The sequence below is a fragment of the Passer montanus genome, unplaced genomic scaffold (assembly GCF_014805655.1).
Source record: "Passer montanus isolate IOZ18808 unplaced genomic scaffold, ASM1480565v1 scaffold3, whole genome shotgun sequence".
Lineage (NCBI taxonomy): Eukaryota > Metazoa > Chordata > Aves > Passeriformes > Passeridae > Passer > Passer montanus.
In genome coordinates this window covers 18,507,068-18,526,883 of record NW_024367707.1, presented here as the reverse complement: position 1 = coordinate 18,526,883, position 19,816 = coordinate 18,507,068, and the positions used below count along the sequence as shown (strand labels likewise).

At 36.5% G+C, this 19,816-nt stretch overlaps 1 protein-coding gene across 1 annotated transcript in view; it reads left to right on the top strand.

Moving 5' to 3' along the window:
- NCK2 (NCK adaptor protein 2) overlaps nt 1-19,816 on the top strand; it is an 85,959-nt gene that overhangs the window by 45,749 nt on the left and 20,394 nt on the right. Inside the window, exon 3 of the mRNA XM_039714319.1 lies at nt 7,505-7,746. Coding sequence (XP_039570253.1) covers nt 7,521-7,746 — 226 coding nt within the window. The 5' untranslated portion in view covers nt 7,505-7,520. The remainder of the gene's footprint in view (nt 1-7,504; nt 7,747-19,816) is intronic.

Here is a 19,816-nt window from a genome sequence, read left to right as displayed (position 1 = left end):
TTATGAGTGATCCTTCACCTTTTTTGGAGATATACCGCCCAATTATGTTAACAAAGACTATCGTCTAAAAGCCCCATGCTTTCTGTGCCTGTAGAATGAGACTGTGGCCGGGCTGTCCTGCCTGGTGCACAGGCTGGAGCACCTCTGGTGCCATTAAGTGTTACACCAGCCTGATCACCTTCACCCTTTCATTTATGCCTTTCTGATTGTTTTTTAATTTTTTTCTCCCTAAGTGACTTGAAAGGAAACCAAGTGTTTTTTGTGCTTCAGAACAAATGTCTCAGTGCTGCCAGAAAAGCTTATGGCATCTACTGAGCCTGCCTTTGAGTTATTCCTGCATTATGGCTGGGGCTATCCCTCAGCTGATTGATAAATCTATCCAGCTTGGGTGGATAGGTAGATGTAAACCAGGATCTCAAAAGAAGTGGAAAAAACAAATTCAGGGAATAGCTAAAACTGTAATAGCTTTGTGGATGTTTCTGATATCTTGGGGTGCATTTGAACATTAAAAGTGTTTTAATTTTTCTTATTACTTTTATATGCTAGTTAATGACAAAGAAGAAAATGGTTGTCTCTGAAAAATAATCCCATATGTAGAAATAAGTATTAAACCTTTTTTTCCTGCATCATATGCAGTCAACTTAATATTCTATCTAATTCTGTACTTATACTTTTGCTAATATTTAAATTATTCCAAGGCAGTTTTAATACCTTTTTTATAGTTCTTGATGAGATGAATTTTATTTTCAGTACTTTCAGTTTGCATTTCTGGACTTGAGCTTATTGCTGTCAGTTGTTCCTTTTCATGGAAAGGACCAGGGAGAGGGAACACAGAAAACCTCTAGAGGTTTTTATTTCATTTTTTAACAGATTACTTTTTAACCAATTCTTTTGTAAGTGCTAAATTGTGAGAGTAGGTTGCAAATTGTAATAAAACGTTCCTCCTTTGCAGTGGATGAATTTATTTATATCTTTGTTCACATTTATTGTTTCACAGCCTTCCACTCATCTTTGCTTTCAGTGTTGGAAAACTGACCCCCTAAAATACAGACAGCATCATCTATTGATTGTGACTGTGTCTTCAGTTTGCACATCAAAGTAAATTAGATAATAATTACTTGCACTTACTCAGCTATCACTTTTAGTTCTGTAATCAATGCATCCTAATGAGACCTAATAGTGAATCCCCCAAATTAATTGTAAAGCTTGTGCTAAAATGGTCAACTATTTTAGGCTGCCTTGGTGTGGGGTGTGTTTTTGCTCAGGTATGGGTTTGACACCTCAGAACCACATAGCTGGGTGATGAATGCCTGTTCACTACAATTATTTCGTTAACTTCCTTTAAAAGAGAGAGAGTAGTCTGATGCAGTGACCTCTTTCCAAAGAAATGTGTCTCTTGGGGTGAGTTGACACACATTATATGAAGTATTAAAGTGTTAAACTGCAAAAGCAGTTAGATAAAGTGGCCTTTATGTGTTCCATCTCTATTTGTCCAAGTACCAGCAAATAGCTCAAGTAACAAAGCATGGAAAGGGTTTTACTAGTTAAAACAAAGGTTATAATTATAACAACTGGTAATAATTTGGGTCAGTTTATTTACTCTTTTTAAACCACTGCATTTTGAGATTTTCTTGTAGAAATCATTAGAGATATGTCTTCCTTGGTTTGGGTTAACTTTGACCTTTCATGAAGGAGGTGATATTTTCCTGTTTCTACTGGAGATAGCTAAAAGTATATCCAAAAGGTGTATTCCTTTTCACAAGTGTTTATTTGAATTCACATTACTGGTTCTTTTTAATGCCTTCTGAGTTCTGTATTTGTGTTAGTGTTTTACTGGTCCTTGAGAACTGAACAAAACAATTTCAAATGTAAAGATGTCTTTTTTGAAATCTTTCTATATGTCAAAACTTCATCTAGGCTGATTTAAGAAAATTAACCACACACCCACTCATGCAACAAAGAAAAAATTGTTGGTGAAAACAAAACTTCAGATTTCCTGAAAATGTAGGCAGGCTTACCAGAGATTGCATCATCGTAAACAAGAAAGCTTCAGATTTGGAGTGTACTTCAGATGAAGTGATCTAACAGAAGTTATTAATTGCAGAACACAGTAAGCACATCCAGGTACTATGAAACAAGTCTGCATAAACACAGACTTTTGAAAATCTGTTTTCTGCAATTGTATTACCTTAGAGGACTGAATATTGCCTATTTGCCATGGCTTATGAAAGATTAAACAGTTGGGCACTAGGTAGCCAGCCTGTCAGCAACAAATGCTGCATGTTCAAAGCACATTTTGATTTTTCAGAGTTTGGGGACAGGAGGACAGGTTGTTCAGCCTTCAAATCTTATAGAAAACCATGATACATCATTAGTTAATTTTCCATTCTTCCCATGTAATTAACTAAATATCATATAGTACTTATGTTTTACTTAATGTTGTATAGCAATTAGATGCTATACATGTAAAAACCTCTGTATCGATTCTGTCCCTTTCTTCCTATGTGTCTTAAGAAGGCATCTAATTCCAGAACAGTCTGTTATATCAATCTATTATTAGAATTTTTGCTTGTTCCCTTGGTGAGGGATTACATTTCAAGCATTACTGTCAGTCATTTTTCAGTGATGTTCCTTTATGCAAAACAAATTGTGAACAAGGAGAGCAACTGCTTCCTTTCTCACTGCATCTTTGCCTTCTGTTTATACTGTCCTAACTAACCCTGACATAACTATGAGCCTTCCTCTTGAGGCCAAGAAAAGATGCTGCTTTTGTACCCACTGGACTAAGGCATTAAACTAGTTGTAGTGTTAACTTGTGTCAGTCTGTAGGAGAAGATTGCAGTTTGGTTGGCATGCTGATAAGAGTCCTTTCCTTTTGGTCATTGTGGGAGAAATATGTTAGTCTTATATGGGGAGGGGGAGAGAGTGAGGATTGGAATCCCAGCCTGGTAAAAAGAGAAGGGTTCTGCATAACAATTGTTTGCATTTTGGTATTTAAAATGACACCAACTGAATAAATCTTTCACATGAAGAATCACTAGTAGATTTACGAGGTTGTTGGAGCAAGTTCACTTAAGTTCCTCTACCTTTAAATTTCCATAATCTCAAATATTACTTGTATGGTTCAGTTTTAAGGATGGCTTCAAAATGGTATAGGTATTTCTTTGTTTAGCTTGTTTTTCCTGTCATTGCTAAGTTATTGGATTGTTGATAGTTTATTGAACATAACCTTTTCCTTTCTGGACTTCCTTCTCATAAAGTCATACAGAAGCTACAGTACTAGGTACTCCACCAATGTCTGCATTTATTCTGCCATATGCTTAGTTAATGTTCCTCACCTGTCTGAGCAGACTTTCAATACAGCCATAACTGTCTTGACTTTGGCTGAGTTTTTGTTCATTACCTTCATGGCTGGGCAATTTTTCAGTTTTTGCACTCTCTCCCAAGGATAATTTTCTGTAGAAAAATTTTCATGTGTGCTTCTGCAGTAGGGCAGCTTCCATTGAAGACAGGATTCCTTTCCTAACAAAACCTAGGCTGAAGGGAAGTAACTAAGTGGCTGAAAATACATCAGCTCAATCTAAGTTACATTAGTTTTAACATTTCAGCAAAAATACAATGTTGGTAAAATAAATTAGTTCTGTGAGACTGATAGCAGTGAAGGAATTGCTGCATTAAAAGGAATTAGAGTTGTGCATTATTATTACAAGAATTAATTTTTGAAGGTCTGGGTTGTGGAGTTGTGTTTGCTCTAATTTAGTGTGGTGTCTTCATTTTGGATTGTTTTTGGTTTTTGAGGTTGGAAGTTGGATTGCCATAGAAGTAAAACAAATGACCACTTGATGTGGTAAGGTAAAAGCCAGCGTCATGTGAAACAATATTGTATGGAGGAAAGACTGTTACAGTTCCTTGCAGGACTGTATTATATCTATATTTCAAAGCTTTTCATTAGTGCTTTTAGTGTGGAATGTTGTTCTGTCAGGTAGGAGAAGACAACTTAGTATTTCAGCACTAGGACTTCTGAGCTTTTTTGAGAAGGAACTTTCCAAAATGTTGTACACTTTTAGCAGTAATGGATTTTCATTTTCTTGATGTGAAGGAATCTTATGTTGCTATTAAAATCTTTGGGTACTGTAGTATGTTTTATTTTGCAGTACATAAGCAGTACACTGAAGAAATTTCATGCATTCAGTCAGTGTCAAGTTTTTATGGTACTCTCAGATGCTTTGGGAGAGTGTGTTATTGTGTTTTCTTTTCATTTTCTCCCAAATCTCGTTATGTTGTCTGCTTATAATCTTTTATTTGGCACAGGGCTGTGTTGCAGGAGTGTTTCAAAGCTATTACCTCTACAGCATTCCTTCTGGGAAACAAATATGTCCTTATTTGTATACTAGGAAATCTTAGCTCTGCTGATGTCACAGGAAGAGCCACATTGGCCTTGATGGAGGCAGTCTAATGATGTAATCATAAGAAAATAATTTGAAGAACTTTAATGTATTTTCCCACATTAAAAAAAAACAAAAACAAAAGAAAACAAAACAAGCAAATAAACCCAAAATGCAAAACAAAATTTGCTCCCCCAGAAAGAACAAACTTAAAACTAAAAAAATAACACAACACAACTGAATTGCACACACATGTACACAGCTTTAAATGGACAAATATTTAGCTGCAATTACATTATGCATTTTGACTCTAAATCCTGTCTCCACTTGGGAAGGAAAGTTTGTGCCACTAAACATTTACTAAAACCTGGACTACATCACTGAAAGGGGTTATGTGTGAGCATGGTGCTCAGGAAACTTGACTTCTCTATACCAGAATGCTTCTGCCAAAATTGCATCATGCAAGGGGTCTGCTTGTGAAATGACAGCATTTCTCAGGCATTGTGACAGTTTTACGCGTCTACACTAATGGGAATTTAAGAAATTTAGTAGGTTTGAGCACCCTGTCCTGGGTAGTTTCAGAGGACTACAGTTGACATTGTCAGCCCTGGTAAATAGTTTCTTCTTGTGCTTCTGTCCTTGCCCAACACCATGGGGAAATACTTGATGAGTCTTACCATAGGGGTCAATTCAAATTGTTTTTTTCTTTAGAGGTATAGGAAGAGTATAATAGTTTTCCACTAGTCACTCAAATATTATTCTTAATGTGGGGTTTTTTGTTATAAGATGCTGTAATATTGATAATTTTGACTTGCCTGTATTGTGAAAATAACTTTTTTTAGAAGGGGAGTCCATGTAGTGGCAACATCATGAACCAGCTGCACTGATGATGTCCCATTTCTTCATGTTCTCCATGTCCCCAGGAATAGTAAGAATTGACCATTTTACAATTGCTGAGATAAAATAAACCAACCTAAATTGGAGAGATAGATTATATTGACAACATCAGCCTCCAGAACATGTTTGATTGCAGTCCCCTGTGGCTACATCAGCTTATCGACCTGTAGGCTCTCTGTCCATTTTATGTCAGTCAGAAAGCAGGGCAGTTTATTGGAGACTGAGGTCCAAAGTTCAGACTCTTCTCTATCATTGTCAGAATGGATTATTATTTTAGGGGGAAAAATGGTTGAATGGTTGCTGACTTATTTCTTGTAAAACTATCAGTTCCACTGCATAAGTCACAGCCTATTTGAGCTGTAAGGACTGTGCTTCTCAGCTCTTCAAAGCATCATAGTCCTTTTTAAATTCGTCTTGGGGACCTCAGCCATGCAAATGAATATTTGAATAATGTTTTAATTGTTGTATGTTCTTTCTGGTTTTTGATTGGAAAATTAGAACTTAAGCCTGTTCGACTCAGCTTCAGATTTTCAAAAATCATGTCCTGCCTTGGCTATGAAGGGTTATTTTGCTGGTGTTTGTCAGCAAATGGCAAGCATAGCTTTTTGCTGTCAAATGGTTTAGCAATTGTAGCTCAGGCCTATATTATGTTCTCCTGGAAACAAAATTCATTATAAGAAGAGGCTATTAATTTGTGATAGGGTCCACTATTATGTTTTCTGATGATAGAGTAAATAAGTAAAGCACTTATTTTTCCTAGAGTAGATAAGCTGGGTTGTCTGGCATGCAGTTTTCACAGTTTGTACTGTAGCTAAAGGGGGAAGTGTGTGTGTGCTTGTGTGTGTATGTACAGACTGCAGAAGGAATCCTTTTGGCATATAGGTGATATAATTTATATACTAAAGAGAATTTCTGAATGAAGCTTGGTTTTTAATTACCTTTCTGTCACATAAACTACTAGGTATTGGAGAATATACGATTGTGGACTTCCGAGACCTAAGCAACAAAGTCAAATATTACAGAAATCTTTGGACATTAATAGTTTGAAGTACTTTTGCACCTTTTTCTACTAATCTGTAGTTAAATAAAAGGTGTAGATTTCATTTAAAAAAAACCCAAAATCGGATACATTGATTTTCAAATATGTTCTCACCTCCTACTCTCTCTGTCCTCCTCCACTTCCCTCTCTCCCAGCCTCCACAGCAGCAATTAGAACATTTTAGGTGACTTCTCAGAATTTAGAAGGTAAAATCAACGTGTCTCTGTTGGCATTATAACATATTTGAATGTCACTGGTACGAGCATTGGACTTTTTCTTGCATGCTATTGTGCTGCCTCACATTGTTCCTGGTAATTGCTGGGATGCGTAGGAAAACGTGGAGGCATGCAGCTGTCTTTGTGCAACTGACAAATAGCTTTGAAAAATATCATTGTTCTTACAGGTAAGTGAGAGAAAGACAGCTCATTCAGTCTTAATGGAATTCTGGATATGTTTCAAGTAGGGAAGAAGTGAAATCCAGTGGGTGCTCTTTTCCACCCTGCTGACTAATTCCCGGTGCAGGACATTAGCTGGGATCTTCCTGGGAACAAAGGGAGGGGTGACGACTCTTAAAGGCAGTTTTGTGCTGCCTGCACTAAACGGTGAACAAAGGCTTGCTGAAGACAGTACCCTCTTATTGATGGCAGATTTCCCTGCTGGGTTGCATTGCTTCTTCAATTATTTCTTAACTTTCTACTGAATAAAGGTGAACAACTTTGTTTAAATGCAGAAAACTTATACGTGTGAAATTAGTATGAGGATGCAGAACTAGTGCAGAGGGAAAATACATTTTTGCAATGCTGCTGTTTTTTTTTTTTTTCTCAGATCAGAACTTGGAATGCCACATGTGCAATACTTTTATAATGCTATATGCAAAAATTAAATGGATTTTATAAATAAGCTTCTGTTAGTATATATCCTTATAACATTTTATATACATTTGGAGGAAGTGAATATAATACATAATGACTAGAATTTACTATCAAGATGTTGCCTTATTTTAGTGGCTGAAAAACCAAGAAAAGTCATTATGACTTCCCTTATTTTTAAGAGGGTTTTCCCTATATGACATTCTCATTTTCCCCTAGCCTTTTTCCTACTTATTTTGGAAGAATTCAAAGGAAAAAATGAGTAAGAATTATATGACAACATTTACTGAGGATGTTTTATTATTTTGTTGCAGAAGGACTCCATGAAAGATGACAGAAGAAGTTATTGTTATTGCAAAGTGGGATTACACTGCACAGCAGGACCAAGAACTTGACATCAAGAAAAATGAGCGTCTTTGGCTATTAGATGATTCTAAGACATGGTGGAGGGTAAGAAACGCGGCCAACAAAACGGGATATGTGCCATCAAATTATGTGGAGCGAAAAAACAGCTTGAAGAAAGGTTCTCTGGTTAAAAATCTAAAAGACACATTGGGTAAGTCCTTTTGTATTTTGGAATAAATATAGTAGACTTGATGAGTTTCAGGTTGGGAATGTAAGGTGAATATAAGTATTCTTTAGCATGCGTGTTTGGATTGTCTTTATGCTTAGTTTGAGGTGACATGATGGGTAGATGATTGAGGGAGAGACAGAGAGAGTGGGTGTGGGTGGAGAATCACGTGTAAAAATCTGTAATATGTTTCCTTGCATTGCATCCAGGAGAAAAAGATGTTACTTTTGTTCCAGTTTTCAAAGGTTCTGTGTTTTCAGTGGCTGAAAAACTGAGTTTCATACACATATCAACTGCTGAATCCCCTCCTTTCATACTAACTCCTCTCACTTGAAAGATGAAGGATGTTAACTGGATTGTTCAGCACAGGTATCATAGCCAAAGCTAAATCACTTTATGAATGGGATTTTACAGTGTGGCTATATACAGTTAAGTTTCTGTGGTCTGAGATGTTCTGTCGACTTCCAAGTCCTTCAATATGTATTCTATTTTCAACTTGCACATAAAGTCTTCACAACAGTATCTCATACACATAAAATAATCTAGCTTTGAAAAATTTTTTGTGTATTTTAAAGAAATCTATTTGAAAGTCAAGTGAAATGTTTTTTTTTTTTTCCTCTTTGATTTTTAAAGACTGATTAAAAAGGGTTTTGCATACGGCTAGAAAAGGTTATAAACATTGTGATAAGTTGTTGTTTTATGCCAGGAAAGCCTACTAGTGGTATTTTAGGATGTTGTGAATAAAACAGGAACAGGCACATTAAAAGTGTTTTGAGGGGTTTTGTTTTGCTTTTGTTTTGGTTTTTTTGCCTGTGTTTTATGAAGTCTTACATAGAGAAAATTTTTTCTGTTGCTGACTGCTGTACAAAATGACTCTTCAATAGAAAAATTAGGATTCAGGGATTGGACTTCCTAGAAAGTTAAAAGGTTCACTTAAAACATGGCAGTAGCTTATGCAGGATTATCCTGTGCCAATGTTGTTTCTAACAGGCTTTGTTTCTTAGTCACTCCTTCATTACCATGTCTTCCACTGCTGAGTTGCCATAAAGTACATGGAAATTGGGGACTAGAGGATGGGTGGCAGGCAAACAAGGTCATAATAAAATTTACCATGGTAATATTTAGTACCACAGTCCTTTCTACAGATACTTTTGGAACATACTGATTATAGTGCCAGGAAGTGTGATTATGCCTTTTCAAAGATTAAACTCCCAGTTGTGACATTAAGCTCCTTTTATACAGATTTATATTGTTTAAAACATAAATACAATGTATGTCTTTTGTCTGAAAGGTACCTTAGGAAAGGATTGTAGTCCTGTTGTAATAATATATCAAGTGTTCATGTAAAGTGTGGGCAATATTTGCTTGATGCAAACACATTTTTATTTATGTCCAAGAGAAATCTATTTAAGTGAAGGAATAGAGGTGTGTCCTAGCCTATGTGTGTGTTTATTTTCAGTCTTAGCAAAACTGCATGGTGCAGGGTACTTCACTCTGGTGGTGAGTGATGAAAAGCTGTGAGAAAAAAGCTTGGTGGTTTCATGGCTGAGCCATCCCTAGGTGTCACATCTCCTAAGCCTCAGCCCTTTGTGCACACCTGCATGGGTTTTTAAGTTCTGAAGCACAGTTACAACAAGTTATGCATTCCTTGTTCCCTTTCTAATGGTTTTGTCTGTGTGTTTGTTCAGCTGAGGCAGAAAGTGCCTTGTGATGGAGTCTGGACTTTGTGTGCTGTGGCCACACTTATCTGGTGAGCATCCAGACTGTAAAGCACCTCTCATGCTTTTATGCTCACGTACCCTGTGACAGTGAGAAACTGCCTAAGGCATACCTTACTCACAAAAGCATTCAGAATATTCTTACTATCCACCCAAACGAGCTGGTGCTTAAGAGATTTCTTTTTTAAAAGTTAAAGTGCTGTGAACTCCTTACCATAATGAAACATGTATGTGCTGTGATCTATGTATCTGTACAACTTTTTTACCTTTCCTGAATCAGTGTCCTCAACTAAACTGTAGTATTTAAGCCTTTCCTGTCTTGCTGTACAATAATTTCCCATTCAGAACAAGCAGAGCATGTGTCCTTCCTTAGAGGATCCATTGTTTTGAGAGGCCATCAAAAATGTACTCCTTTTTAAACAAAGGCTTGCAAATTGCAAGACTGATGCTTCATCTAGTGAAACAGCTTTTGAAAGTTTTGCTTTGCCCAGTGAAGCAAGTTCTTAAGTTCTTTTTATACAAATATGTCTAATGTATCATCACACCTGCCTCTCTAAAGATCACAAGAAAATTCTCATTAAAATACGTCCTAACCCAGCACAGTTGGGAATGGTGGTCATGAGTGTTAGTTGTTAAACCAAATCTGTTTACAACTTTGATCTTGAAGGTATTACCAAAATATCAGGTACTGAACTTTAAAAAAAAAAAAAAAAAAAAAAAAAAAACAACCAAAAAAACCACCCCAAAACAGTGTCACTTAATAGTCAGTAATTAATCATGAATCCTGTCAAATCTCAGGAGAGCAACAGCAGACTCATAGCTGCTTCCAGTGACGTACCTGCACCCCCCTTTCATACTTGTGTCACTCAAGCGAATGGTTGTTCCCATGGAGATGCACTTTTCCCTGCCTCTTTCTTAATAGATTACATTTCCTTGTGTTAAAAAATAATTCATCTGAAAGCATCGTTGTCATGCTAATGATGTCATGTGTTGTCTATGTGATTACCTGTAGATATCTGCCACTCTTATGCTTATCCACATAATTACTGGTGCTTGATTTATATTTCTATATTCAATACATATGAAAAGTGCCAGCCATAGCTCAAATTGTGGCAGACCCCATAGGAGCTATAACTATTTAATTAATAGTTCCCCTCATTTGCTGTTGAAGATGCATCATCTGAATAGTTGTTCATCTCTGGCAATCTGTGTTCTAATGAAACTTTATGCCACCAGTTATGTTGGTGTCTTGTACACAAAAACCAAAGTACACGAAGAAATTTTTCTATCTTTTCCAAATTGTTTTTATTGGGAAAATGTATAATCTCATCAGAGAATTAATTAATGCCTCTTTGATGCTAAAAAATAATTTTCCATGAACTGTTGAATGTCATTAATTATATCTAAACCCTTGAATATTTTATTAATAGAGTCCTATCAGCTTTACAGTTTTTTTGGCTCAGGGTTGGTAGAAGGTTGATGGACATATGGCTACCTAGAATAGGCAGCTTGATGTTTTAAAATATCAGCCCATTTTTAGCAATATCTTAAGGCTTTCTTGAACTTCAATTTTATTTTGGCATTTTTTGAAAAAAAAAAAAAAATTAAACAAAATGTGTTCAGAGACAGCTCTCCTAAATGTGTTGGGTGCTTATTAAAACGCTGATTAACACTTGTTTGGCATATGTTCATTAAATCAGTTTCTTGTGGACTGAAAAACAGCTCACCCAAAATCTCAAATGACCCCCAGTACTTTCTGAAGAGATACTTTAGAATCATCCTATACCTTTTCACAAAACAGTAGCCTTTTCTACACTGTTCATTTTGTCCTTGCCTTTCTAAGGGCTTCTCTATTCCATTGTATTTTCTTTTAGTCCTGACACCAGGGAATTTTCCATAACTTTTAACTTTTCTTAAATTACTTGGAGAAACTTTGAGTCTTGTAATTCTTTGATTGATTAATGTCTTGGTTTTGTCATTTTTCTACTTGTGTCTTAAATCTCTTTCTTGAGTGAGGTCTAATGAATCTAATGAATACCCAGCTACAATGTTCTACTTTTAATTATGGAAATGTAGTGTAGGCCACCTATTGAGTATTTTAAATGATTCATCTTCTCATTCCTTTTTTTGTCTTAACTGAGTGATACTGCAAGTAAAATGTTAATGACAGTTTGGCCATTTCAAATTGCTGTCTTCTGTTTGCTCATATTAAATGAAATCTGGTAATTATTACTATTCTTAAGGCAAAAGCCAGCTTCCATGCCTGTGATTAAAATTTCATCTTTATTCATTATAATGAAGCTTAAAATAGTTTCCTTTTACAGTATTTCTTTTGCGGGGAGGGTATTTTCTATACATTTTGAATAAGTCTTACTAAGCAAGAGACCTCCAGCATGCATCTTTTAAACTGTAATTTTCTGTAACATAATTCTTCCCATGTGCTGGGGGGTGGAAAGGAATTCCCAAATCCATTTGGTTGGAGTGGGTGTTTGCCAGCACCACCCCCAGAGCTGCCTCTGAGTGCAGCTCCACGGGTTTCCCCGTCTGCAGCAAAGATGATCTATGCCTGCTGGCTCATCTCTGTCATGCCAAACAGAAACCTTATCTGAAGGAAGCCACAATAATTGAGAAGTCAGTTGTTTGTGTACTCAAAATAAAACTTCTACATTTTTTCCATCCCTTTGCAAGTCATTTTCCTGGCAGCAGCACAACTCCCCAGGCAGCAGCGTGCCATTAGTGACTGAAGCGTGTGATCCAACAGCAGGGTGCCATTTTCATGGGAATCCATGATTTTCTAAATGCTTTTGCTGCTTTTGCTTCACAACCAGCGCTGCATATAGGCTTTTCTTACAAGTTTCTGGTTGTGTTCCCTTTAGTGAGCAACTACATAAGAAACCTTGAGGACTCTTCTACTCTGCTCTTGGTATGGGTTTTTGAACAGGTGCCCTGCAAAAGAAAATGGTTTAATAGAATGTTGGACACTAAGAATACAGGAGAGGTGTTTGCAAATCTGTAGGAACAATAGAAACAGATGAGTTTTGGTGGTGATGGCAAATAACAGTAATCTTGATAGCATTTCACAGACATGTTTGAGTTGCATGGGAGGCTTTTTAAATGCCTTCTTTATTGAGCTTCTGGAAGTCTGCAAAACTTTTTAGTAACTTTTCACTCAGTATGCCAGATCTGGAAAGTAAGGATTGCCAAGCGATATATAATGTAGAGAAGTCAGTTCTTGTTTGCATCAGTGTTCCTAGCAGGTTATTTCACAAGTGTTACGAGCATCCAGGAGTATTTCCTGTGTTTGTCAACCCCTGTGGTGTGTGTCTACCTGGATCAGTCTGTAGATCTGCAGGAGTCCCTGAATGCCATATATACTGGTGCTTTCAGGAATCAGCAGTTTTATATCTCTCTCCTCTCCCCAGTTATTTTTATAGAAATGCTGGGGTTTTTTCAAATTTATAACTTCATATTTTCTCATTTGAGGGCTACTTAGTACTGCTTTCTCGGTGCTCATTTGGAAATTGACAGGGAAGTTACCCTTTTTTCTTTGCAGAGTCACTGCCTAGTAAGAAGCAGAAATGAGGAATTGCTCACTCTTTAATGCAATGGTTTTTTTTAGCAATGAAAAACTGTTCCTCATTACTGTTGCTTAAGAGGCTTGGTGGACTTCCTTTTTACATATAAATATTTCAACTCAGATTTAAACAATGGCCATCATAGTTATGTATAACATGGTTATGAAATCTCATTCACCAGTTAAGTTACCAACCTTTAAGTTCTGGTGTGTGTGTTACTGGCCTTTATTTTATTTTTTTTTTTCTTGTTTGGTTTGATTTTGACTTCTTAAAAATGTCTTAGTGATCCAATTTTGGTAGCTCTGATGTGATATGTGTGGCAGATTTAACTGTATAAGGTAATATTTTGACATTCATCAGATAGCTTCTAAATCTTGTTTTAAGTATTGAAATTTGATTACCAAAGTCTTTCACTGGTGAAAGTTATTTATGACTCTAACATTGCAGGTTTTAGCTGAATATTTTCCAGTTCTTCCACACTAATTTTTAAAAGTGTGTAATCATAAGGAGTATGCACAGTATTTTTGGCAAAGTCATAGCACTAAATTGAGTCTCCAGTACTCTTTGCTTGATAAATTTGTTTGTCAGTGACCTGTCTGAGCCTCATCTACAAGATCACAGAAAACACATTAAATTTGTAATAGAACCAAGCACCAGTTTGAAAATATTTCTTAGTTCTTAATTAGTTATTTCCAATTATAGTCTTCTCCGGACACCATAAGGGCATAAAATTTGCCACAGAATGAAAGAATGGTGGAAATACAAATAAATATGGTATCACTGTATAAGAAGTGTATTGTTGTATAGCACAGCCTCTTAAGCCTTGTAGATACAAACTATGTTAATAAAAAAAGGTCAACCTTCCAAGACAGAGTCTTGAATCTCTAGAACTCCAAGCTTCCAGTGTTTTTGGCCTTCCTTGTCACCGACTTGTAAGAAATGCTAGTCTCTCCATTCAGAAACCAGCATTTAATAAAGATGATTTTAAAAAATAAATAATTTCTTAAAGTGTATAGCTACCTGTCAAATTATTTATTACGTATAAACATTCCTAAGAAGGAATTATATGAAGTTTTTGTTTAGCCAAACATCTCTAGCTGAAATTAGTGATAAAATCAATCTCCTTGTAACAATTCAGTAAAAGAACTTTTTCTGTGTCACTTATTGTTGCTTTGAAGCTTTCTAGCTTGCAAGAAGATGTGGGCATGACAGTAGTGGCATGTCTGCTTTGCTTCTTGGAGGATGGGATGAGAGTAAGTCATCTCTATTTCCATTTAAAGGAGTTGCCACACAGGACTTTTAAGTTCAAATTCAGAGGAAGTAGTGGAAGTGTTTATATACAGCACAAATTCTTGCTCAATTTCCTAGAATAGCTCATTTCATGGTTGATTTTGTTTAACAGAAGCACTTTCTCCGCTGTGCTTCATCCTGCTTTGTAGCTGTGTTGCTCAGAGGAAGCATGTTTGTTTGTGAGACAGTGTGGCAACAGTGGTGACTCTTCACCATGATGAAATTGAGGAGGTTTTGTGGTAGTGAGAGAAGTGATGTGGACTACTTTTAGGTGTGGCGTCCTTAGTTTCGGGGGAAAAATATTTGGAACAATTTCATTTCTTCCATCTTCACAGTAATAATAGATAATTATGGTTACATAGGTTGCCACATAGGTTGCCGAGAAAGGACTTCAGTCAGATGTTCACAATGATTTCAAACACAGGGAAGAGATTTCTTCTAGATTCCCATCTAGAGCATGTGGAGTTAGCTGATGTAACTGGAGTGGTAGAAGGTGATTTGTATAATATGTAAATTAAATACTTTGCTGCTTTCTGGAAATATATCTGCCTCATAATCATCATTAAAACCTAGACTTGGTTAAAGTAGTAATTTTCACTTTATTGATTAACTTTGAAGATATGGAGACCTACCCAATAGCAGTAGTTTTACATATGGAAAATGACGTAAGAACACTGATGACAAGGTAGGGTGTGCCTTCTGACTATAAATTAGATACATAATCGCAAAAATTACATTAATTTTGAATTAGTGTTACTTATAAAACATTTAAATATTTATTTAGAATGCGCAACAGACTCAGGAATTTATTGTTTTGAACCTGTTGTACACCCATAAATATTTAAATAATTTTGATATGCATATCAACTATGTCCACTGCAAGTAACATTAAAGGAATCCAAGCCTCTGTTTGGTGGAACTGAAATCAGACTTTCTAAAAAATACTGTGTTGTAATTTCTAAAGAAACATCTGCTTGAGAAGGAAAAAATCTGAAGTTGCAGAGCAGACTAATGCAAAACAAACAAACAAAACCACAACAAAAATCCCCAGTGAAAATTAAACACAAACTTAATGCCTTTTCAAGAGCTGAAAGCAAAGCATTTTGGTGACTATTCTGGAGAACTTATGGTACATTGTAATGCTTCTTTTATTGCTTGATAAGAGTTTCTCTGCTGGATATATGCACCAGGCCCTTTATCTGCTCCAAAGTGAAAATCCAAAAGCAGCGGTGAATGCAGAACCTGAAGCTTGTTGCAGTGCTAGCTTGTAATGGTTCAGAAGTTTGCTTTTTTCAGTTTACAATTGTATATATTGTATTCTGTTGAAGTTTTACCTTTATTGGGGTAGATAATTTAAAGGATGTGCTGCTTCAGGAATTTAAAAGAAAATTATAATGGGAACCATGATGTGTTGTACCTTTCAGCAGATTTTTCTACTGTGACGGTTGCAGTAAAATGTTGCAAGGCTGAAAGCATAAATAAGTCCTCTTATTTAGTCTATATTGAGTAAATAAATTTGTTCATTGTATTAGAAGTTTTATCTAATAGGTATACTTTTTCCCCCTTTCCCATGCAGAATGTCTGTATGTGCTTGGAGGTACATTGGCGTTTACAGATCAAAGAATGAGCCTTTATTTTATTCATAATTATGTGTGAAAAGATAAAAGGATCCCCTTAACTCAGTGTGGCTGTGTGTACTGATGTCTTTGGTATTATTTCTCTCAGTTGTCACCTTGGAGGACCCTTGGTTTTGCCCCTCTCTGAGCCAGTTATGTTTAAACCTGTAATGTCTGGCCTTAGAGCAAGCCCAAAAATTAGCTCCCAAGGTAGTTTCACAGCTCACTATTAAAGAGAGATACTCCATTGCCAGTAGCTCCTCCTACGCCCTGTTCCAGCGGGCAGTCTTTTACTTTACTCACTTAGCATTAAAAGTTTGTGTCTGAACCCTCAACTCTTTTGATGTTTCATATTTTATATAGAATAAAATACTTAAAGCGTTCTGCTAATTATGTCTCTTCTTCTGAACCAGTGAAAATAGAGTGTGGTTTTTCCCAAGTACTGTTTTGTACTGAATTCATTGCACAGTGTTCCCTTCTGTCTTCCTTTCCTTCAGGTTCCTGGGAGAACTGAAGTTGGCTGAGGCAGCAGAACTGGGGCTGCAGTGAGGGTCACTGCACTGTACCTGTCTGCCTGGGTTTTTCCACAAGCACGTGTTTATAGGGGTATTTGTGTCCTCTGCATACTGTCATCCCCTTTGGCTTCACGTCCTGGCACATGAAGGTGGTAGCAGAGAGAAGAAACAGATGACAGTAGCCGAGGTATTAGAGGTATAGTGTGCCTTGCCTGGTGTGTGGAGCTGGGCCACTGTTCTAAAGACCAGGCTAAGGTAACTGGTAAAAATCAGTAGCCTCTGCATGTACTCTGAGGGACACCATTTTCCAAGGAATTACAGTGACTCAAAGGAGAAGAGATTTTTCAATACATAGGTGACAGTGGCTGTTCTTTCTCCCACCTTAGAATCATTGGGGAATTCTTTTCCTTCAGATGTGGCTATTTCCTTCAATATGCAACCTGAAGTAATTCTTTCAGTATTAGTGGATCTCTTTTTTTTTTTTTTTTTTTGTGTCCTTGGGCTGTCTTGAGGTATAATATTTCAGGGTATTTTTAAGTATTAATTTGTTTCTTTTTCTCTACGTGTTTCCATTTGGGTTCAATTGCTTTCTGTTTCTCAGGTTTTTTGAAGACCTGAACAATAGGTTCAGTGACATGTTCTCATACCATGCAAACAGAATTTGTAAATTAGTATTCACGCTAAAAGAAAACTGGCTTTTGTCTTAGAATATGTAAGGAAAGGTTTCCTTCCATTTTCGGAGTCTCAAAAGTGTTTTGTTTTATAGAGTCTGTCCATAAAAACAGAATTTGTAAATTAGTATTCATGCTAAAAGAAAACTGGCTTTTTCTTAGAATATGTAAGGAAATGTTTCCTTCCATTTTCTGAGTCTCAAAAGTGTTTTGTTTTATAGAGTCTGTCCATAAAACAGGAATTTATATACTTGGAGTGTATGTAGGCATGAAGCACAAAGCTGCAGTGCTGGAGAGAATGCCCACCTCTGTTGTTTTAAGGGGAAAGGTTCCGGCACAGGTGGCTTTTTTTGAGAGTTGCTTCAGTGGTGATTGTTTACTGACTTTGTGGTCTCAGTGAGTTCATTTGGAGAGACACCTCTCTGGATGGTCTGCTTGGACAGGTGGACATTTAAGGTTGCTCTTTGTAAAAGATGACTATTTGTAGCTGTATTTTACACTAGAAATTGATTTGGGAATTAGGATGTAGACTGTCTAAATTGTATGCAGTCATTGCCATAATGCCTGTTTGCAGTCTTTGGGATTTTGTAAATTAAAGGACATGGAAAGGGAAAGAAAACAGAAAGGAAAAATGTGTTTTGATGTGGTGGAAAGGTCATTCTTCTTATATATGGGCTCTACTGGTTTCCTGTAAGATATTTTTTCAATTGTTCATTCAGGAAATTGTTCTCCAGAACAGGAGATAAATGTATTACTTATTTATTACTCTGTAGTTACTGAGTTTAAATGTACAGAAGAAATTATTTGGGCTTGTGTGTGAGTCCTGGGGGTTTGTGTTTTGGCTGTGAGGACTAAACCTCAGAGGAGGTGGGCTGTTTTCTTAAGTGAGCCATTTCATCCTGTTAATTCCCCTTCAGAGCTGGAGAGGCCTGATTTTGTTTATGCAGTTACAAACAACCTGAGAGCCCTTGGTTAACGACGCTATGTACATTGAAATTCAGAGAGGAGGTTAGTACAGAAAAGATTATATTTAGTTTGCTTTCCACTTCCTAAAACGAGTTTTCAAGAAAACTGCAGTATCAATGACAGGCTTCTGAGGAATTTTGAGGTTTCTAAAGAGAAAATGTAATAAACATCTTGTATTTTCTTGTAACAATTTTTTTATGTTAGGAAATGTTAGCATAGAATAACGTGGGCATTCTGGCCTTATGGTAGAATTAGTAAGGCTTTACATCCTGCTTGGAGTTGGTATGGGCCGACTGGAGTAAGACACTGTAAGCTCAAAGAGTAGATGACTGTTGTACTTTCAGAAAGGAGGGACTGTCTTGAGCTTTTTGTTGCTGAGATAAGTCAGTATTTGGACCATTGTCTTCTAAAGTATTTCTTTGAGTTGGGCTGTATAATTGCTGCTTTGTAGTTTGTCTGTTCAGGTTTAGGCTTGGTGATCCAAACTTCAGTCTCTATCTGTAATATCTGTTACATCTTTGCTTTTCAGATACAGAATTGAGAGTAAATTTGAGCATACAAGAAGTGAAATTACTAGGTTAGAACTATAGTTATGTGTATCTAAAATAGAATAATTCCATCTTGGTTATTTGGAAGGGTCTTTAAATTGGAGGGTTGTCATCTTGCGTTCAGGATAATCTACTTTGTATGTTGCTCTATTCCCCCCCCCCCAATTTCTTTTTAATTGAGTGGGTTAGTGTTAGGAAGTCAAATTTGTATCCTGAGCTATCATGTGCACCTCTTTCACTTCAAATAAGTGTGAGATAGCTAAATATAAATCATCTTTCCACCAAATGCTGGGAGAGGGAACATAAGCTATTATATACTTCCTGAGGGACAGGAATATGCATTGAGGTAGACAGTTTGGAGCATCTCATGCATATTAGTGATTTCTTATGTCAATATCCTCTGTTAGTGTTTGTGAAGGAGAGGCAAAACAGTGTAGCTTTTCTTCTCTACCTAAGGGAACAGAAAGCAGTGGGGAGTCCTGCATGGCTACTGTGCCTTCTTTAAACACTTTATAGATATGTTCTTAGAATTATAGGGCTGCCTTATATTTAAGGCATTTCTGGTTATATTCCCTTATCTAGACATCTTTCAAGACATCTAGCATAATTTATAAGATTAAAAGTTAGGTGGAAATATTTTCATTTGTGCTTGAAAGCAGAGAGTGCCTATTTAAAGCAAGCAAGCCCAAATTTAAATAAGTAGAGGGAAATTGGAATGGTAGGTCTTGAGAAACCCCATTCATTTTATATGCCTTCTATTTGAGGCCAAGACAGCTGTTTTCTTGTTATATAGAGGATTTAAAACCCTAGGACCATTTACATTTGCCTAATCAGTCTTCCACTTTACTTTGCTACTGGGGTAGGAACATACATGAGGCAGGAGCATACATGAAGCCTGGAGATGATGCATTTGTCTCTGTTCATGTATGTCCCTGTATTACATCTTTATAATTTTAACCTTTTGCTCTAAAATGCTTTAGGTACAGAAAACTCAGTACCTGAATACTGGAATTTGAGTGTACCTTTCCTAATCACAAACAGGCATGTGTAGCACAGTGTACATTACAAGAATTAATGCAGTAGTTGTTGAGTTTGTTTCTTTGCAGAAGCCTACTGACTGAATAGTGTTTGATGCATGGAAAACTTTTTTGTGTAT